Genomic DNA, 23,228 nt, shown 5'->3' with positions numbered 1-23,228 from the left:
TAACTCCACCAGGGAAACACCATGAGCAGCACCAAATGGGACTCTCTCGATGGGGGAGTGGTGTTGTGATGTTTCTCCATCTTTCTCTCTGGATTTTTCCATCTCTCCCCTTCTCTCTATCTGTCTCTTCCACTCTCCTCTCCTCTGCTCATCGAAATATTTAGAATTTTAAAAAATGAGACCAAAAAGGCCATCTGATGATGTTGCTCTTTATATATTTTATTTTGATTTTTAGCCTTTTTTTTCTGATGTGTATCATATAAAGATCATAATGTTACCACTACTTTGAAGGTGTGTCAATTTTCATACATTTATTTATTTATTTATTACTGGATAGAGACAGAGAGAAATTGAGAGGGAAGGGCAGATAGAGAGGGAGAGAGACAGAGAGACACCTGCAGCCCTGCTTCACCACTCGTGAAGCTTTCTCCCTGCAGGTGGGGACCAGGAGCACTTGGGTCCTTGATCACTGTAATGTGTGTGCATAAGCAGGTGTGCTTACTCACCTGGCCATTCATACTTGTTTTTATCCAAGTTCTGCTACTACTCCTTTGGATCATATAAAAGATTGTCTTCTTCCTCAGCTTTTTCCAGGGAATAAATGCATGATACATCTTTAACTTAACACAAATCTGTTTCTAAGCCTTGAAATTAATGTCTCCTTTTTTTTTTTATCACTCTCTCCCTTTATTCTTCCTTCCTAATGGTCCATGCCTCCTAAGTTTTCCTTTGAATTTTCATCTCATGACCTAATGCCTTAGTTTTTTTTTTTCCCGTGAGGCAATGCATGCACACAACTGTCCTGTAATGTATAGTATATATTGGCTTGAGAATGGAGATTTCACTTCTGTAAAGTGGTTTGGGATATACTTTTGTTCAAGAAGCCATGCCAAACTGAACTGTGGATTGTAACACACAGCCAAAAAGATACCTCTGTTGGCTGCTCCAGGAAGCAGTTCACAGTTTTTAATAATTATGACTGTAATGGCTTCCAGAGTTATTATATAAATCTTTCTAGCAGAGATTATGTTTTTCTTTTTTTTTCCTGCACACCTTTCTTGGTAGATAAATATTTTATTGCTGACAAGTTTAGGTGAACCAGAGTGTTACACACTGATAACAATTTGCACAACATTTGCATATTGCAATTTTGAGCCATTCCATTTTCCTTTCCAAGTTTAGTAATCTCACAGGGATATAGAATAACTAGACAATCAACTGGAACTCTTAATACAAAAAGTGTTTGTTGTTTTTTTTTTTTACAGTGAAGTATAATGAATTAGTCTTGGTGCCATTGCCATTAGATGACTAGCAGTAATAGAACTTGGAGACGTCATGTTAATGGGGGCCAGGCAGTGGTGCATCCGATTAAGCACATAGTATTAAGATCAAGGGCCTGAGCAAGGATCAGGGTTCAAGCCTGTCAGCTCTCTCCACTGGCAGGGGGTGTGTTTCAGAAGCAATGAAGCAGGTTTTCAGGTATCTGTTTTTCTGTTTTCCTTGCTATCTATCCCTCCCTCCTTTCTCAATTTCTCTCTGTCCTATCCAATAAAATGGAAATAATGGTTGCCAGGAGCAGTGGATTTATAGTGCTGCTGCTGATCCCCAGCGATAATCCTAGAGGCAGAAACACACACACACACACACACACACACACACACACACACAGAAAAAAGGAAGAGACATCATGTTAACTGAGATAAGTCAAAAAGAGGACATATTCCTGGAGCTCCGCTTCCCCAGAGACCCACCCTACTAGGGAAAGAGAGAGGCAGACTGGGAGTATGGACTGACCAGTCAACGCCCATGTTCAGCGGGGAAGCAATTACAGAAGCCAGACCTTCCACCTTCTGCAACCCTCAATGACCCTGGGTCCATGCTCCCAGAGGGATAGAGAATGGGAAAGCTGTCAGGGGAGGGGGTGGGATATGGAGATCGGGTGGTGGGAATTGTGTGGAGTTGTACCCCATCTACCCTATGGTTTTGTTAATTAATACTTTCTTAAATAAAAAAATAAAAAAGAGGACATATTGAATCATCTCACTTATTTATGGGTGGAACTTAAGAAATAAGGACAGAGTGTGTTATAATGAGTATGTTATAATGCACCGAAACAAAAGACTGGAGAGGGAGAGGGGAGGAAGAGAACCTTGGGGACCTGTTGCATGATAATATATGAGGACCTAACTTGTGTGTTATTGTGCTCTCAAAGTACTTTTCATGGGGAGATGAGTAACTACCCATATGGCAGCAACCACATTGTAAAACCATTAAACCTCCAATAAAAGAAATTTTAAAAAGTTAACTATTAGGGTGGTTTGGGAGGTGGTGCAGTGGATAAAGTATTGGATTCTTGACCATGAGGTCCTGAGTTCAGTCTCCAGCAACACATGTACCACCAGAGTGATGTCTGGTTCTTTCTTTCTCTCTGCTTGTCTTTCTCATGAATAAATTCTTTTTTTAAAAAAAAATTAACTTTTAGAGAAAGAAGCAGCAAAAAACTTGTGTGAAGTATTCAAAACCATGTCTTGGTTTACAAATGATAATTACAAAAATATAAAAAAGATGTTCTAAAGTGATTTTGAACTCTGAACCTCTCTTTTCTACACTCTCCACCCTGGGATACATAAGTAACCCATATCCCGCCAATCAGATGCCCACAGTAAATAGTCCAAGGATTCATACATGACCAGAAATCTTTTCCAATATCTTTTTAAATTTTTAATCGATTTAATTATGATCAACAATTGGTTGAATAAGAGAGTTACAGTTCCACACAATTCCTACCACCCCCTCCATTGGAAACTGCATCCCATCCCCTCCATTGGAAACTTTGCTATTCTTTATCCCTCTGGGAGTAAGGATCCTTATAAGCCAGACCTTCCAGCTTCTCCAAAATATTTCTGCTGGAGCCACCAGAGAGGAGTCCTGCTGTTCTCTTACAATATTAAAGACGAGAGGATGGCAACTGGAGGCTGTGAGTCAGCTTCCATCTCCCCCTGTTAGAAAGCTGTGTAACAGCAGTGACTGAGGACAAGCAGTGACAGGCAAAAGAGGGAAAGAGAGAGAAGGTCTTAGCGGCGAGTATCCCTGCCATTTCTATCATTTCAGTTATGAGCCAACAAAATTCCCCCTTTTGTGTTTAAGCCATTTTGTGTTTAATTTTGTCTCAATCAAAAGAACTCTGACAAATTATTTTTGTTGGAATGGACTACCTGCGTGAATAAGAAAGCATTGTTTTCTCTTGCACAAAAGCCTCCAGGTTTTCACTGGTATGGTGAAAAAGAAGACATGAAGTGTGTGTTCATTCCAGAAAGTGCCATTTTATTAAACACAAACAACTCCTTTTAAGAACATATTTTAAGCTGTATGAAACCAAGGCGAGTCAATTAAACTCTGTAGTTGAAGAGGCAGTGTTGTCCTTTGTTTTGGGCAATAGCCTTTGAGACTTTGCTCATTTTGGTGAACCATATCATCCACATATGTAGTTTTTTTATTTTTTATTTATAAAAAGGAAACATTGACTAAGCCATAGGATGAGAGGGGTACAGCTTTGCACAGTTCCCACGACCAGCACTCTGTATCCCATCCCCTCCCCTGATAGCTTTCCTATTCTTTAACCCTCTGGGAGTATGGACCCAGGGTCATTGTGGAATGCAGAAGGTGGAAGGTCTGGCTTCTGTAATTGCTTCCCCGCTGAACATGGGTGTTGACAGGCTGATCCATATTCCTAGCCTGCCTCTCTCTTTCCCTAGTGGGTAAGGGCTCTGGGGAAGCGGAGCTCCAGGACACATTGGTGGGATTGTCTGGTCAAGGAAGTCTGGTCGGCATCATGCTAGCATCTGGAACCTGGTGGTTGACAAGAGAGTTAACATACAAAGCCAAACAAATTGTTTTACACTTGTTTAAACTCAGTTTTTAATTACTAATGCTGTGAAATCCACTCCAAAGCAAGGTAAGCCTTTGGCTCATCTGTAGTTGACTCAGTATAATCTCTTAGTCTTGGTCTCAGCACACTTCATCATGTTATCCTTCTTCTTTCCTGGTGTCAGGGGATTTCTCTCCCTTTTGGTGGCGAGTGGACTTAAATTACAAAAGGTGTTATGTGTGAATTCACATTCAAGAAAATGATGAATCTCTGAGATGCACTTTTTGCTTTTCATTGGTAGTTTTTATGATGTCTAACCATTTGTTAGACATCATACTTTATTGGGGATCTATTTCCAGGATTTTGTGTTCTGTTGATAAATGCCTTGTAGTGGTTTATATAGTTATCAACTGCATGATACTTCTGCTTGATTTTGTATTTGTATGTGTCAAGGTCAGCTGACCTGCTGTGTTATAGAGACCCAGCAATATAGTGACCTGATGAGCAAGTTTCATTTCCTTTCATTTAAAAGCTCTTCTAGTAGTAGCACAGTTCAGCAAAAGATCTTTGCTGCCTTCTCTTAGTTCCTCTGTGACACATGGTCCCTGCAGTGGGGTTGCTGTGCCATCTCCTAGTCAGCATCTTCTTATCTATAAGTTACAACTTGACTCGCTACCATGCTGATGTTCTAGTTCATGGGATGGAACAGTCAGGTAGGGGAGAGCTGTTCTCACAGTCTTAAACTTGCTACTCCCACATTCCATGGGTGAGAAAAAATTATTAAGTATTTCACAATATGTGTTTTACTAGTTACTACCTAACCTCGCTTTATGAGTCTGATTGTATCCATTTATTTTTGAAGACTTAGTACTGTGAATTTAAAATCTTCCAAGTTCATTTATTTACTTATTCATGTGGGGGGAAATAATCCACTTCTGGATATAGTTAATCCAGTATAATATCTTTTTAATGTTTTATTTGTGATTAGTGATTTAATATTGATTTACAAGATTTTAAGAGGTATAATTATAATAGGTATGATTCCATACAGTTCCCACCGCCCGGGTTCTGTGTCCAATCCCCTCTGTTGGAAACTTCCCTATTGTTTATCCTTATGGAAGTATGGACCAAAATTCCTTTTGGGTTGTAGAAGGTGGGAGTTCTGACTTCTGTAATTTAAGAACTTGTGTAATTTAAGAGCTTCTCCTCTAGACGTAGGCATTGGCAAGTTTATTCCTACCCTTAGCCTATTTCTTTCTTTCCTTAGTAGGGTAGGGCTCTGCAGAAGTGAGATTCCAGGACACATTGGTGAGGTCATCTGCCCAGACAAGTCAGGACGGAATCATGGTAGCACCTGCAACTTGGTGGCTGAAATGCAGTGAGACAGAAAGCAGGATAAAATGTTTAATAATGAGGAACCATGAAATAAGGTGACTACTGATATGTGTGGTTTACTTATTTCTATCCTGATTTTTGTTTTGAATTTCTTTTAAACTGTTGATTCATTGTCCATTTATTTCTATTTTTCATTTTGTGTGGATGGGTTCTTCACCAATTTCTCTCTCCCTCTTTTTTAATCTTTATTTATTAGATAGAGATAGTCAGAAATCAAGAGGGAACAGAGGGGTAGAGAGAGTGAAAGACAGACACCTGCAGCACTGCTTCACCACTTGTGAAGCTTTCGCCCTGCAGGTGGGGACTGGGGGCTAGAACCTGGGTCCTTGAGCACTGTAACATGTGCAGTCAACCAGGTGTGCCACCACCTGGCTCCCGCCAATTTCTCTTGTACTTTCTGTAAATCTGTCTTCCTTGTTTTGTACTGTGGTTACCACAAGTGTAATAACAACACATTATGTCTAAAAAAGAGCTTTGAGGTTGGTTTTGATGAACAAACATTTAATAGAACTGTTTTGTCCACTAGCTCCCTTCCCTTTCTGGTTTTATTGTTCTTTTCTATTTTTATTATGTTCTTAGTTCTAGTCTATTGCTATTCACCTGGTTTGGAATTTGTATTCCTTTGCTGCTTCTTTTCTAGTGGGACTCTGTCTGGTGATTCTTGTAAGGTGGGCTAGATGATGTCACATTCCTTTAGCTTTTAAATATTTGAGAAGACCTTTATTTCTCTCTCATATTTGAAGGACAGTTTTTGCAGGACACAAGAGCCATGGATGGAATTCCCTCTGTTAGTACTTTGAATATGTCATTTCACTTTCTTCTTGCATCTAGTGTTTGTGATGAGAAGTCTGATGAAATCCTAGTAATTCCACCTTTGTATGTAACTTCTTTCCTTTCCCTAGCTGCCTGTGATTTTTTTTCCCCTTGTCATTGAGTTTTGATAGTTTTTTCAGTGGTCTTTTTGCCTCATGTACCTGGTGTACACTCTGCTTCTGTATAAATATGTTCTGAGGATTGCCTAAGTGAGGAAAATTCTCAGCTAAAATTTACCTGAATATGGTCTCTGGTCCTTTCATCTCGTCCTCTTCCTCAGGAATTCCTATGACTCTTGCATTCAACCTTTTGATGGAGTCTGCAGTTTCATGGAGAGTTGCTTCATTCTTTCTAAACCTTTCCTTCCCCCCATCTTTAAATTGAAAAAGTGGGATAATTATATTTTCTAGATTAGATATTCTTTCTTCTATATGAGCAAGTCTACTTCCTAAGCCTTCTGCCTGAGCTTGTACTTCACTCAAAGTGTCTTTCACTCCTTGAAATTCTGTAGGAGTTTCTCTGTCTCTCTTTCTCTCTCTCTTGCCTCCAGGGTTATCTCTGGGGCTTGGTTCCTGCACTGCGAATCCACTGCTCCTGTGGCTTTTTTTTTTTTTTAGTAGGATAGAGAGAAAATGAGAGGGGAGGGAAAGATATAGAGGGAGAGAGAGAAAGACATACAGACCTGCTTTACTCTTGTGAAGTGACCCCACCTACAGGTGGGGAGTCAGGGGCTCGAACCAAGATCCTTACATGGGTCCTTATGCTTCGTACTATGTGCACTTAACCAGCGGGTTACTGCTTGACCCCCATGGAATTTTTCTTTCATGCTTCCTAACTGCTTTAGTGAGCTCTTACTGAAATTCTTCTTTCATGTTTATTAATTTCCTAGATAACTAACTTTGTTCAAAGCTCTTCTTTTGTGCTTCCTAGCTCCTTAGTGAAATATTCTTTCAACTCTTGAATGTTCTTTCCATACTATTATTAGATTTTTAAAGAATCCTCATAATGAGCTTTCTGTAGTCTTATTCTGATAGTCCTTCTTTGTATTTTCTTGGAGTCCTTCTGCTTCATTTCTGCCTATTTAATTAGGCATGCTTATTAACTTGTTTCTGCTATATTTCTGTTTACACATTTATTGTACTGATTATTGCTGTCCAGATGTCATCACTGGGCTTCCCTTTGTTTATATGCTTGGGATAAAGGCTGGGGGTAGAGGCTGGGTTTATGTTTCTTGTTATTTCTTTGAGCTTTGTGGTGGAGATATATATATGATTTCTCTGTATGATTTCAGTCTGAAACCAAGCCTAAGGGGTTTGCTGTTTGGTGGCTGCTATGTTCAGAAAAGCAGGGCTCAGTTTACCATTTAGCTGACAGTTGCCACAAATTTCCTCTATGTTTCTGCCTTATGCACAGACTGATTTTTTTTTTAAAGAAATGTCCTGTGTCCTTGTTCAATAAGCTAACACCCCCAAGATCATGGATCTAAAGCACATAGCATGCCCTCTCTCTCAGTCAGCACTCATTGGCCTTATGTAGAGGGGAAATAGTACAGTACTGTGCCAGAGCTCTTGACCTCTGTATTTGCTTCCAATCCCACACTGCACCCCTTCTCACCCCAACCAGGCAGGTGAGCACCCTGAGGCAGCAATGCTTCTGCAGATGTCTCAGCTGTAGTTGGTGAGGTTTGTTAATAGTTGTAGATATTTGATGTTTATGCGGAGAATCCAGACTGTCCACCCTTACTCCCTGGCCATGCTTACTAGAAGTCTGCTAGTATAATCTCACAGTCTTGGTCTCAGTACATTCATTATATCACCCTTATTCTTTGGAATTGTTTGAAGTGTCCTCTATTCCTTCTGGTGGCAAGTTGGCTTAAGTGCACAAATGGTGTTACTTATGAATCTCTGGAGGCCTATGTTTATTTGAATGACCACTTTATTCAATGTATCAATTTTTCTATATGTCTATATTATGTATACCAGTTATTAAATGTATTCGTTTTTTGAGGCATATACATTCTGGTCATTATTGGATCTTACTTAAATCTTTGTTAAACTACACTCAAAGAAACCCTAAAGATTATATCAGAATAAAGGATGTATCTATTGATCTAGTTTGGGAAATGGTGATAGTTCTCTCCACCAATGTAGTCATCCATCATGTACTAGATGTTGCTCAACATTAGGAATAATTTTTCAATAAAAACATTTTATTATTCTTTAATTTACTTTTTACTATCTTTTATTTTTCTGCATCTATTGAGATAATCATGTGGTTTTTGGTTTTGCTTTTATTGATGTGGTGAATGACATTGATTGACTTACATATATTGAACCAGCCTTGCATTCCTAGGATAAATCCCACTTGGTTGTGATGAACAATCTTTTTGATATACTGCTGTATCCGGTTGGCTTGGATCTTGTTTAATATTTTGGCATCTATGTTCATCAGAGATATTGGTCTGTAGTTTTCCCTTTTTGTTGTGTCCCTATCTGCTTTTGGTGTCAGGGTGATGTTGGCTTCATAGAAGGTGGAAGGGAGTGTTCCTGTTTCTTCGATCTTGTGGAAGAGCTTTAGAAGTATAGGTATTAACTGTTTCCCGAAGGTTTTGTAGAATTTGTTTGTAAAGTCATATGGTCCAGGACTTTTATTGTTGGGAAGATTCTAGCGTGGTGGTGTATAGTTGTCCATTATCTTTCATTTTTAATCCATTATTTATTTATTGGATAGAGACAGCCAGAAATAGAAAGGGAAAGGAGGACAGAGTGGTAAAGAGACAGAGAGATACCTGTAGTTCTGCTTCACCACTTGTGAAACTTTCCCCCTGTAGGTGGGTACTGGGTCCTTATGCATTGTCACATGTGTCCTCAACCAGGTGGGCCACCACCCAGGCCCAGGAATGAAGATTTTCATTAATGATATCCATTTAGCATGTAGCTTGTGCTAGACATGAGAGATGCAGAGATAAAACCCACTTTAATTATAATGTATTCATGAAAAATGAGATTTAATAGTTATGTCAACCTTACCTTCATCGCTCAAGTCTTGCCAGTTTTCTTTTCTAGTATCTTAACTCCTGTAGGACTACCAAACTCTTACCGTCAAGTCCTCATTCTGGCCATAGCCCCATGTCATCAAACCCAGCTGAAGTTCTACGGCCAACCATTGTGGTTGCTGTCTAGCATGTAATCTTTCCTTTGTCCCCTTTTTTATATGCACCCAATAACTCCTCGGCCCCATTAAATCATACTCTGCCTGCTTTGTCAGCAATCCCAGAATTGACTATTTCAATACAGACACTTTACACTTATTACCATTAGCTTCGAGTGAACCTAACTGCTGTGAGATTTTCATTGATCCACCCTCTTCCTCATCACACAGTTATTGAACTAATTCTTGCTCTCTGTTCTCTCTAACATCTCTACTGCCATCCTCACTCTTAGTTGGTGAGCTTGTTTTCTGATCACCTGAGAAAATGAAAGGAGACAGGGCCAGGCAGTAGCGCAGCAGGTTAAGCGTACATGGCGCAGAGCACAAGGACCAACGCAAGGATCCTGGTCCCCCGGGTCCCCACTTGCAGGGGGAAATCTTCACAAGTGCTGAAGCAGGGTTGCAGGCGTTTCTCTCTCTTTCTTATATAACTTCCTTCCCTTTTCAATTTCTCTCTGTCTCTATCCAACAACAATGACAGCAATGACAACAACAATAATAATAATAGCAACAATGATAAACAAACAGGAGAGCCACGAAAGCAAACATGGTTTGGGGGGTGGGTTGTAATTTAAGATTATTAACTGTAACCAAGCATGAATTTGAATTTACATAATGTTGCCTATGAGATGTACTATATTCACTGCTATTGTAGCTAACTATTTGTGCAAAAAAGTCTATCTTTGTGTTTATGTGATGTGCTACATGTTTGTATCCATTTATCCTTTTTCAGTTGGCACTTACTTTCTATGATACATAATCAGTTTCATTTTGTGGACTGCTCGTGTGGAAATGAAGATCAGCTTAATCCATCCTTAGTAGAAATTCTGTGTGGTTAAAGTCTATGAATGTCTACGTAGCTGAAAGAAGAGTTCACTTTCTACTCCTCACAACACACACAAGTAAGATATTGATGAAGAATATGAGGGGCCGGGCGGTGGCGCACCTGGTTAGGTGCACACATCCCAGTGCACAAGGACCCAGGTTCAAGCCTCTGGTCCCCACCTGCAGGAGGAAAGCTTCACAAGTACTGAAGTGAGGTTGCAGGTGTTTCTCTGTCTCTTTCCCTCTCTAACTCCCCTCCCCTCTCAATTTCTCTGTGTCTCTCTCCAATTAGATAAATAAATAAATATTTCTTTTAAAAAAGAGAACATGGTATATGGAACAGGAGAACTAACTCCCTCGGTAGAATGAACATGTGTTTTGCCCTGCATGGAGCCTAGACTGGCGTCTCTACACCACGTGGTGGGTGCGTTGGCAGCAGGGAGAACTCCAGTACTGTAGTGTTCACCTTCTCTGTCTTCCTAAAAAATAAAAGCATCCAGGAAGTAGTAAAATTATATATGTGCTAGGCTTTCTCTCTCACACACACCCAGACACACACACACACACACGCACACACACGCGCACACACACTTGATACATGAAGTTTACCTAAAATATTGATTGGGTAAGCTAGAGTGTGGGATCATGGCACAGGTGCTGTTGTAGATAAAAGTTAAAAAATGTGAATTTGGTGTCAGCAAAAATAGCTCATTTGCTGCTTTGTCATGTGCATGACTCGGATTCATGGACAACCTCCATCACATTGCAAAACTCTGTGACCTTTTTCATTCTCTGCCTGTCTGTGTCTGTCTAAAACTAACTAAAAAATAAAAATAAAATAAAAATTTGTTTAACTGGTTCCAGGTCACTCTACAAATAGGAAGTTAAGAACTAAAATCTAAACTATTCAATCAGTATCGTTAATTAAAATCAAGAGACTTGACTAGATAGTAGTTAAGACAGTGGTATAAAATATATTTAAGTCATATGCTTTATTCTAGATGGTTGCTATGATTGCAAGAAATAGAACTCATTAGCAGAGAGAGAAAATAATTATAATTTCAACATGTGTTGGAGGAGATGGAGACTGGTATTAGTGAGTTCTAGGGGGAAGAACTAGTTACTTGTGATCTAAAATTCTGAATTCCTCACTTAACAAGGTGCTGTGTATTTGTCTAATGATTTCTTCCTGTTTCTTGACTTTTGCGCAGTGACTAGAGGAGAAATGTTACTATAGTCACATTTCCTCTCTTCTATTTTTGAGAAATGATTGCTCTTGGAAGGCTGCAAGAAGAGGGAGCTGCTGTCCCTGAAATGGAAGACTACTGCTCTCATTACTAGGGCTTCATACAGCCAAGCTAAAACGTCTGCACATGGTGTGGTCATTGTTTAGGTGAATTGGTTGGGTTTCCTGGCTGTCAGTTCCCAAGGACTTAAAAAAAAGTCCGTGTCCTACAACCTCACCTCCCCAGAGCCCTGCCCCACTAGGGAAAGATAGAGACTCCCTGGGGGTATGGATCACCCTATCAATGCCCATGTCCAGTGGAGAAGCAATTACAGAAGTCAGACCTCCCTCCTGCCGCACCCCATAATGATCCTGGGTCCATACTCCCAGAGGGATAAAGAATAAGGTAGTTTCCCATGGAGGGGATGGGATACAGAGTTCTGGTGGTGGGAGTTGTGTGGAATTATACCCCTCTTATCCCACAGTCTTGTCAATCATTATTAAATCACTGATAAAAAACATCCTGCCAAAGAATCACAGTTCTTATTAGATCATAGTGAGTGGAAGAACATAAGCCAAAGATTAACTTTATGGCTTCTTTGAAAATTTGTGACAGAGTGAGAGTGCTACTGGACATTTAAAAATCTCCATATGCTATAGTAGATATATATATTTTTTAGGTTCAAGAGGGATATATCCCTCTTGAACCTAACAGTGTAGGCAACAGAATGTGTGGTTAGCTTTGGGCAGTGTTACACTGGGAAGTGTTTAACATCTGACCACTGAGAAACAGGCACCAAAACCTAGCTCTGCAGCACTTGCCATTCTCCTTAGTGTAAATGCCTCATTCCAACCATCGTGCCAATGTGCTGCTGCTGAGTGCAAGCTTAGAGAGACAGGCATGCCATCCCTCTGGGAGTGCCAGCTTCAACTCAAGACTGGAAGAGTGGATGGAAGGGACTGAGTTCTGTATCTGACTTGTGTGACAAAAGAACTCCTTTTTAAAAGTTGATTTAACAGAGTCTTCTGGTGACACAGCTGGTAAGAATGAACCTGTTACAATGTGCAAGAGCCTGGGTTTTATCCTCTGGTCCCCACCTGTAGAGAGAAAGCTTCACCAAATGGTAAAGCAGGTTCACAGGTGTCTCTCCTCTATCTTTCTCTCCCCTCTTGGTTTCTTCCTGGTTGTCTCTATCCAATTAATTAATTAATTGGTTTGTAAAAGTTTATTTAACTTTGCTTTACAATGGTGTATAATTATGCAAAAGTATAGTTACACTCTGTAAAAATTCCAGACATCACCAAAACACAAGTATCATTCCACTGCAAAGCACTCTAGCTGTTCCTTCCGGCTTTCTCTATTCCCTCGCATAATCACCATAGTTCTCACTCAGTCCAAGTTAGTTAGTTAGTTAGTTAGTTAGTTAGTTAGTTAGTTTGACCAGTTCACCTGCTTTCATTTATTTTTAGAGTTCCAAGTATGAGTGAAACCATCCAATAATTTTCTCTCACTTCCTTATTTGTATCACTTGGTATAATTACCTTGAGTCTCACCCATTTTATCCTAAAAGATACGGTGTCATTGTTTTAATGACAGAGTAGCATTCCACTGAATACATATTCCACAGGTTTTTTTTTTTTCTTTTTACACAATCATCTGGATTGAGTCCATGTTTTGGCTAATATGAATAATGCTGCTATGAACATGGGGGTTATTATATCCTTTGAGTAAATGCCTAGGAATGAATGGTGTGATGGGGGTCATAAGTGTTCTTTCTTTCTAAACAATTTAATATAAGAAAGAACGAAGGTATTGTTGAAATCGAGAGTGGAAAAGAAGAAATGATGAGCCAGAACTTTGAGTTTGCAGAACAAAAAACCAGAGCCACTAGAATTGGGAAAGTCTTACTGTAGAAATAGAAGCCAGCGGTCCTCCAGAAAGTTCTAAACCCTTCTTCAGCTTCCTTTCTGCATGTGGATGAATTTTTTTTACTTTAAACATAAAATAAAATACAGTGCAAGGTTTTCCTCTGTGTGTGTGTGTGTGTGTGTGTGTGTGTGCGTGTGCTTTAGAACCTCGATTTAGAGACCTCAGTTTCTCTCATTCACATTTCCTTCCATTTAAAGACATTTTATGCACTTCTAAAAGTATTTTTACCATCTGCCACCTTAATCCACACTTATTTTCCCCCTGGTGTTTCTCTTTGCTTTACTGATTGTGTTAAGGTTAATAAACTTTCCATTAAGGACCAACACTTTAAAAAATGGCCCTCTTACCCAAGTATGTTAGAGATTTCTTGGCATCTAACACAGCGTTAAATAACAAAAAGAAGAAGAAGGAGGAGGAGGGAAAAGAAGTTCAAATACTAAATAATAACTTTAAAGATGTTACACTGAGCTAAAGTTGAGTTAAAATTAACATACTTTGTCAGCAAGTGAGGCTTTCTTTAGGCTAATCATTTTAAAACATCTTTGCTATCAAAGTGTGAAAAAAAAAACCATGTATTTATACTGCCTCAGCTTCCTCTACCTTGTGTATGTTCTGTGCACCATGACTGGTAGACCAAAGTGCATGCGTACCCTTCTACTGATTACATTTTGTTACATTCTCAAGTCAGTTATACAGTAAATTATGACAGCAAGGCATATGCACTAAGGAAATTACTGCACACTTTTTAGATATGTGCTAACATCTATTGCTTAGTGTTGGTTTCTTTAGGAAAATACGTGTTAATAGTAAACTCCTATTAAAAATGTTTGCTTTGAGTTTTTCGAGGAGGGCCGTGGCTTGACCCAAAGCAGAACTTTTCACAACATCATTCAAACCTGCCAAATCATACTGCCAATTTAGCCAATTTAGACTGCATAATATTAATTTACTATGCCACAAAGGTAGTGTGCCTTGACTGTTATTAGTGGAAAGCATAATATATTTGATTTCCTTTTATGAGTCTCGCATTGCTTATAATTCAGTAGGGCTACCACATTTTCTGGGCAGGCTATCAAATAGGATGTTGTAATGATTTGCTTGACTAGTAGAATAGATGAAAAAAAAAGTATCAGTTCTGTCTGTAGCTATTCTATTTTTGAATTTTGAATTTGCACAGTTTGAAACCATTTTCCATTGTGGTTCTGTTTTTTAAAAATAAAGTTTCTTATATGTATGTTAAAGAGTTAAATGGCATGCAGAATTCAGCTAAGGTCATAGCTAAGAACAACACTCATTTCCTAGAGCCCCCAAAGAGAAGTCTTGGATTTTATTTTAAGATGCCAAAGAAAGGTACAATGCATTTTTTTTGGGGGGGAGCAGGGGGAGGCTTGAGATAAGAAAATCAGATTTTACTTACAACTGATTTCTTGGAGGATGTTTGTTGTCATTGATTCCTTTTTCAGTTCACAAGGACATTGAACAGTTTAGTGTTTCGTAAGAAAATATTTCTTAGCAAACTTATCTTTATAATGCTCCATTCTGTCTAGAAGATAGGTATGGACTCAGAACTTGTAAACAAAATTCTCTAACTTCTTTATTAAATTTTAAAAATATTTATTTATTCCTTTTGTTGTCCTTGTTGTATTATTGTTGTTGTTATTGATGTTGCCGTTGTTGGATAGGACAGAGACAAATGGAGAGAGGAGGGGAAGACAGAGGGGGAGAGAAAGAGAGACACCTGCAGACCTGCTTCACCGCCTGTGAAGCGACTCCCCTGCAGGTGGGAAGCCAGGGGCTTGAACCAGGATCCTTCTGCCGATCCTTGCACTTTGCACCACGTGCTCTTAACCCGATGTGCTACTGCCTGACTCTCATAACTATTCTTCTTAAAGGGGTTTCAGCATCAGAGCACATTTACTCTTTTTATCTAATTCAGTCTCCTTTTCCAACAAATATGTATTGAGTGATAGTTATGCGTCGGGCATGCTAGTATACTTAGTGCATGTGGACAGATATCTCAACAAAGATCTCTGCCCTCTTGAATCTTATACATAATACTAGGAGAGGCTGACAGGAAGTGAGACACATACAGTGAGATCCGTGATGATTAGACATTGGTCAGCAGTGTGGCAAAAAAGGAGAAAGCAGAGAAGCAGGAGAAGATTGTCGGTGTTGGGGTGAAGAACAGACTCTGTGTTAGACTGTTCAGGGTGTAGACAGTGGGCAGGTGTAGAAAGGTGACGAAAGAGAATCTGGAGCAAGGGTAGCCTGACACAGGGAATGGCTGCCATGACCCCCTGAAGCTGAGGTAGTCCTGACAAGTTTGAGAATCGGCAGAGAGATCAGTGTAAGCAGAGTTGAATGAGGAAAGAGGAGAGTAATAAGAGGATTGATGAGAGATGTACTGCAGGCCTGAATCGATTATGGCTTTTCTCTGTGTGAAATGGAGGGAAATATCTCTATGAGAGGAATGACTCAAGATGATTTACAGTTTGAAAGGATCAGTCAGACTGCTGGGCAAGAGCAGGTGGAGGTCAGAGGTGGAGACAAGGAGAACCTGTCAGTGAGGTGCAGTAACTTAGCTGAAAACTGAGAATCGTGACCTGCACTTAGAGGCAGTGGAGGAAGTGAGAGAGGGTAGATGTCTGGGTATATGTTCAGGTAGAACCAAGGGGACTTCCAGCTAGAAGAGGAGTCCAGCATGACTCTCAGGGTGAGCATGCTGGGTTTCATTTTGTGTTTTGAGTAGGCGGTAGGAAGGAAGCCAGGAGTCCAGTTGTAAATAGTGAATTTTGAGATGCCTGGTAATACATACCCAAGTGGGGATGCCAGACAGGCAATCAGATATTTAAATGAGAAATAAGTTTCCTGACATGATGGAGTTCTGTGGCCTTTATCTACCTCCATGTAACATTGGAGAACAATTTGGGTGATCCTGTACTTGTACCTGTACCCTGATTCTAACAGAAGAGCCTTTGCTATACTTCGACAGGCCCCTAGACTTGCATTATTCTGTGACACTACAACTGCTTTCTCCTCTGAAAGTCCCATGAAGACAGAGATACCAACTGTCTCTTGCTCCTCACGAACTCGTCGTTTTGCATAATGAATGGCACTCAGTAAGCACAGTAAAAACTGTTGAATAGTGAAGACTCCAAACCTCATCTGCTATACTTTTATGTTTAGGTTCCTGATGATTAAACAATTTGTTCTGCTTTACATCTTAATGCTTTTCAGCCACCAAGTTGCAGATGCTACCGTGACACCAACCTGTCTTCCCTGGGCAGATGACCTCACCAATATGTCCTGGAACCCCACCTCCCCAGAACCCCACCAGGGAAAGAGAGAGACAGGCTGGGGATATGGATCAATCTGCCAACACCCATGTCCAGCAGAGAAGCAATTACAGAAGCCAAAACTCCAACCTTCTGTACACCATAATGATCTTTGGTCCATACTCCAGAGGGATAAAGAATAAGGAAGCTTCCAATAGAGGGAAGGGAATACGGAACTCGGGTGGTGGAAATTGTATGGAATTTTACCCCTCTTATACCACCATCTTGTCAATCATTATTAAATCACTAGTAAAATAAAAATTTGTTGAATAAATCAATTGACATTGATTAAGGTTGTTGTCCATGCCATTGTAGAAGTTTATCCCTTCTAACAACAGAATGGGGGGAGTGCGGAAGGCAAATTCTTGAGCACAGCTGAACAAGGGACACTATTGAATGATGCTTCAGTGAAGATCATACTTTTGATTTTAACTATGTACAGTCAGTGCGATTATACATTGGTCTTTTGTAAACCACACTGCTGAGTTCAGATAGTTTGAAATGTACTCTGCCTTCTTACTATTAAGTCAGTTCACTTTCTCTACAATTTTACGGTATATACTATTATTTTATGTGAATAATTAGAATACAACACATTACAATTCTATAGTGTATTCAAGAACAACCTTTGTTATAACCTACTGCAATTAGTTAGACACAGAAGCATATTACCGCTTAGCTCACCACTCACTCCCCTCACCAGCCATGACAGCACACATCTCCAGACAATGCCATCTATGTGAATGGTGTCTCCTGGACTTGTGAAAATGTGTAGCAAACTACAATCCATGGGCTTCTTAAAGAGAGAGAACTTGGGGCTAGGCAGTTGTACCAGACATATTATAATGTGTGAAGACTGAAGTTCAAATCTTCAATCCCTACCTGTAGGGAGAAAGCTTCACAAGCAGTAAGGCAGTGCTACACATCTCTCTCTCTCTTTTTCTCTCCCTCTCTAATGCCTCTCCTCTCTCAGTTTCTCTCTGTCCTATCAAGCTAAAGAAGAGTTTTCACACTACTACTACTAGCGTTTGCCAAGAGTTTTGACAAAGAAGAAGGAACACTTAACTTTACAGGCCTTATAAGTAAACCCCACCAAATAAATAAAATTTACTCCAGAAGCTCTCAATCTATACCTGGCCTGACATGCTCTCAGCCCAGTCCATGTTTGGGTTGTTTGTTGCCTCCAGGGTTATCCCTGGGACTCAGTGCCAGCACTACGAATCCACTGCTTCTGGAGGACATTTCCCCCCCCCCCCATTTTCTTGGATAGGACAGAGAGAAATTGAAAGAGGAGGGGTGGGGAGGGGAGAAAGCTAGACACCTGCAGACCTGCTTTGTAGCTTGTGAAGTGTTCCTCCTGCAGGTGGGGATTGGGGGCTTGAGCCCAGAGCCTTGCACGGCTTCTTGAGCTTAGTACTATGTGCTCTTAACCAGCAGAACAAATTGTTTAATCATCAGGAACCTAAACATAAAAGTATAGCAGATGAGGTTTGGAGTCTTCACTATTCAACAGTTTTTACTGTGCTTACTGAGTGCCATTCATTATGCAAAACGACGAGTTCGTGAGGAGCAAGAGACAGTTGGCATCTCTGTCTTCATGGGACTTTCAGAGGAGAAAGCAGTTGTAGTGTCACAGAATAATGCAAGTCTAGGGGCCTGTTGAAGTATAGCAAAGGCTCTTCTGTTAGAATCAGGTACAGGTACAAGTACAGGATCACCCAAATTGTTCTCCAATGTTACATGGAGGTAGATAAAGGCCACAGAACTCCATCATGTCAGGAAACTTCTTTCTCGTTGGTGCTGAGTGTGGTGATTTCCACTATCAAAGTCATCTGGTTTTCCAATATGGAATGGCTACTTCTACCCTTTGTCCACATTCCACCAGCAAAAAGGCAGGCAAAGGAGAAGAGAAGCAGGCTACCTGTCTTTAGAATATTTCCCAGAAATTGTTTAAAATGCCTTCACTCATTCTATTGGCCAAAATTTACTCACATGATAATACCTAGTAGTGAGCAAATAATCTGAAAAATGTAACTATCCTGTGCAGCCAGGAAGAGGGGACAGATACTAAGGGACAAGCAATAATATCTGGCCCTGATTTCTTGAGGAAATGATTGTTCAAATTAAGTCCCAAAGATAAATAAGAGTTTAAGATGTGTGAATGGTGTTTTTTCCCCCAAATGACAGCATTCTGGAGACAAAGAAAAGCCCAGGAAATTGAACACTGAGGTGAAACACTGAGGAGAAACTGTTCGGTACCAATCATGATTAGTCATTGTCCCACACTGTCTGTAATTTTTTAATTTATTTATTTTAGCAAAAGGGTCATGACTCAGGTTAATATTAAAAGAATAGGATGAGTTTGATGTTGACTGCAGTTTTGTGTTTTAACAGGCTAGACCTTTTTGGAAGAGGTAGAAGCTGGGGAAAAGCTTTCAACAGGGTGCTGTTACTCCTTTCAACAGTATTACCGTCTCAGTTAAAGACTTGTACTTAGGCCACACCTAAGAAGTGAGCGTTCAGGTGATAACCCAGGGCCCTGATTCTGGGTTAAACCACACTTTTCTGTGTCTGTGATAGAATCACATGACCACGTTCATTTGACTCGTACAGGCATGATCATGGCCACCAAATTGGCCTGAATCTCTAGGAACAATGAAAGAAAAATTGTTAAGTGTCCAATTTTATAAGAAATGAGAAATCACTGAAAACTGTCCAGCTCCCCATTATTCACTTGTGATTTCATTCAAGGCAGTGGAGTTGCCAAGAAAGCATGGCACAGATTGTTTTCTTGAGGTCACTTCTAGGCCCGTGGCAACATGATTCATCTGATTCTATTTTATGGTTATCACCCTAAATAAAAATCAGTCTCACAGTCCTTAGTTTTCCGGCACAGGGCATCAAGCAGTCTTCCCACCCTAAGTGAATCCAGATTTCTCTCTGAACTCTGATCACAAATCAAAACTTTCATATCATTTCCAGTTCTCAGTGCTTATGATACATAATTCTAGAAACTTTCTTATTTGGATTAAAAACCAATAACGAAAGAATAATCACACAGAGATTCTGGAATAGACACATTGCACCTGATGATTGTGTGTGTGTGCTGGAGCTTTATACCTGTGCAATTGTACCTATTTTGGTTCTCTCTCTCTCCCCCCCTCTCTCTTTCCTTTTAACTTCAGATAGAGACAGAGTAGGAGAGGAATAAGAAAAGATGTCGCGGCACTGTCATACCATTCACAAAGCTTTCCCTGGTGCTGTTCTGGGTGCTCCCTGATGGTTCTCAAAACTTGTGTTCAGGTCGTCACTCGTGGTAAAGTGTGCATTGCACTGGGCAAGCTGTCTCCTCACTCCTACACTTGATATTTTAAGTTAGATTTCTCTATTAACCAAACCACATTGTGACTTTTTAATTTTTTATTATTTATTGGATAGAGACAGAGAGGAATTAAGGGGAGGGCAACTTGGGGGGGAGAGATAGATAGAATGAGAAACCTGCAGCACTGCTTCTCTGCACTTAAGACTTTCCCCCTGAAGATGAAGACCCTTGATACCTGGTCCTTGTGCACTATAATATGTGCGCTTAACCAGGTGCTCCGGTCACATAGCCCCCAGGATATGACTTCCTTTCATAGGTGGGTCTGTACTTGTTATGACTTGATGTATTGGCTGTCAGAAAAGTCATGACATAGTTTTCTATGTTTTTCTGTGCAAGAAATATGTCCTAACTTTTCTTTTTTTTTTTTCTTTTTGCCTCCAGGGTTATCACTGGGGCTCAGTGCCCACACTATGAGTCTACTGCTCCTGTAGCCATTTTTTCCTATTTTTTTGGATAAGACAGAGAGAAATTGAGAGGGAAAGGGAAGATAGAGAGGGAGAAAGAAAGACAGATACCTGAAGATCTGCTTCACCGCTTGTGAAACGATCCCCCTGCAGGCAGTGAGCCGGGGGCTAGAACCGGGATCTTTGCGCTTCGTACTATGTGCACTTAACCCAGTGTGCCACCGCCTGCCCCCCTGTGATAACTTTTCTGACAACCCCCTATGTGGGTCACCAGGATATCTCTGCTGTAATGAGAGGTGGTGCTTTTGCGGCTAAGTGAAGGAGACAGGCTGGGCGCTTAAGCTGCCCATGAGTTTGCTTGTAAATAAATGTGACTGGGAGCAAGGCAGGATTAACAGATACTTAGGGCTACGAAAGTACATTAGCAGAGGTTGAACCTTCCCTTTAAAGACTTCTAAAGAAAGAAACTTCTAAAGCACACAGATAGAAAGCAGGTCTTTGGGTAGGTGCAGACCCTCTGAGCTTTCTGAACCTATCTAGTGTAGGGAACAGAGACATTTGTGTCTATAAACATGGGCTGAAAAGGATGACAGCTGAACTCATCTGACGTTTCATTGCAAGTGTAGAAAGAAATAATTGGTGTACCTTTATGAAAATAGCCCACAAGCACTGCTCTATAAGTGTGTGTGTGTGTGTGTGTGTGTGTGTGTGTGTGTGCTTTTTTGTTTATTTTGAAAACAGTTACTGCTCATAGTTTTCAGTATACAAGTCTTCCACTTCTTTGGTCAGCTTTACTCCTAGCTATTTTATAGATTTTGCTGCAACAGTGAATGGGAGTGATTTCTGGATGTCTTCTTCTTCAGTTTTAGTGTTTGCATAGAGAAATGCCACTGATTTTTGTACATTGATTTCGTAGCCTGACACTTTGCTGTATTGCCTAATAACTTCCAGTAGTTTTCTGCTGGATTCTTTAGGTTTTTCTATGTATACTGTCATATCATCTGCAAATAGTGAGAACTTGACTTCTTCCCTTCCTATCTGTATTCCTTTGATTTCTTTCTCTTGCCTGATTGCTATGGCAAGAGCTTCCAATACTATGTTGAAGAGTAATGGTGATAGTGGATAGCCCTGTCTAGTCCCCGATCTGAGGGCAAATGCTTTCAGCTTCTGTCCATTGAGTATGATGTTGGCTGTAGGTTTGCTATCAACCTCACTTTGCTTCTTCATGTATGTAGGATGATAATATATACCTTGTTAAGTAGTTGTGCATGGTAATGATCATGTATGTTGCATGACCATTACTATATAGAGGCTCACTACTACTACTAACACTACTACAACTACGACTACCACCTAAAGCTGCTCTTAGTCACTAATGTTCCATTACTTAGCAATAGTTCATAACTAAGCATTCTCATTCAGACAACAGGAAGGGGTGGGGTGAGTTTTACAATTTCCAAGAAGTTGAAGAAGTAATTTCTCATTGTGCACTTTAAGATCACAGACTTTGTGAGAGTAAAATTATTTACTGACTAGTTGTAATTTCTTAGACCAATTAGTTTACCTGTGTGTCTCAGTTATCTCTGATGTAAAAAAATGGCAAAGGTAATGTCTATAACAAAGCAAAGTTTTAGGGGTCGGGTGGTGGCAAACCTGGTTGAGTATGCATGTTACAATGCTCAAAGATCCAGGTTCGAGCCCCTGATCCCCACCTACAGGAGGAAAGCTTTATGAGTGGTGAAGCAGGGCTGCAGGTGTCTCTCTGTCTCTCTCCCTCTCTATCATTCCCTTTCCTCTCAATTTCTGGCTGTCTATCCAATATATAAATAAAGATAACAAAACAAAATTTAAAAAAAGATATAAAGTTTTGAAAGGGCCATTTGAGGTCTTCTAAGCTCTGCTTAGAAGAAGATCTAGCATACTAGAAACACTTCACACATGTTTCCTGCTAATCTGAATGCATTGATATTGTCTGCATCTCACGGGTTCTGACACTGAGCTTGATGGTATGCCATGTTAGCTAATGCTTTTCTGTGGCAGGAGCCAGGGGAATGGCTGAAAGACCAGCTTTTCTTTCTTTCCCTTCCCTCCACCTGCATTTATTTACTGAACTGAACTGGGATATAATGATTCTTGCTTAGTTGGCTGGGATTCAGGACATAGGATTCCTTTTCGTTTTCTTTTCCTAGAACCCCACCTCCGTGCTTGTGTCAGAGCACGTGTAAGACCTTACTCTTGCTCCTACTAAGACAAGAGCACATTATGCCGTGTCCTGGAATGAATCGCATTTCCAGAGCCCCAAGAATCTTCAATTTGAGAAATCAGTTGGGTCAAAGAAATCTGAGCCGTTGTATTTTCAGTGTTTACCTAAGTGTTTATTAGACTTTTCTTTATCATCTTTCAGGCCTTGTAGAGATTTCCCTGATGCACCCTCTGGATGTGGTGAAAACCAGGTAAGGTTCTGCATGAACAAGTTTCATTGACTTTGGCTGACGTCCAAATTAAGACCTGCTGGAATACTAAATGCTAGAACTTGTCCTAGGCCAGTAGCTTCTCCTGATCATGGTTTTTATATTTGCTTCTTAAAGAAAATACTGTTTGACAGATAAAATGTTGAACAGTGAAAAGCATTTCTAAACAGAGGTCATCTGAAGGTATTTAATATTTTACTGCTTTCACGTGACAACTACAAGGTATGATTTGTGGCTCAACTGGTAAATGAATTGTGTTTATCAAAATGACATAAAGCTAAACTGTACCCAGTGAATTATAATAGCAAACTTTGATTTGGCATTGCACATACCACATATTACTATTTAATTGTTACCATCTTGGTGTGAG

At 40.1% G+C, this 23,228-nt stretch overlaps 1 protein-coding gene across 4 annotated transcripts in view; it reads left to right on the top strand.

The window, feature by feature from the left end:
* SLC25A21 (solute carrier family 25 member 21) overlaps positions 1-23,228 on the top strand; it is a 564,588-nt gene that overhangs the window by 300,154 nt on the left and 241,206 nt on the right. For all 4 annotated transcript variants that reach the window (XM_060175444.1, XM_060175446.1, XM_060175443.1 and 1 more), the window contains exon 2: positions 22,792-22,840. In XM_060175444.1, coding sequence (XP_060031427.1) covers positions 22,792-22,840 — 49 coding nt within the window. The remainder of the gene's footprint in view (positions 1-22,791; positions 22,841-23,228) is intronic.

The sequence above is a fragment of the Erinaceus europaeus genome, chromosome 16 (assembly GCF_950295315.1).
Source record: "Erinaceus europaeus chromosome 16, mEriEur2.1, whole genome shotgun sequence".
NCBI lineage: Eukaryota > Metazoa > Chordata > Mammalia > Eulipotyphla > Erinaceidae > Erinaceus > Erinaceus europaeus.
This window is presented reverse-complemented; position numbering and strand designations above follow the sequence as displayed.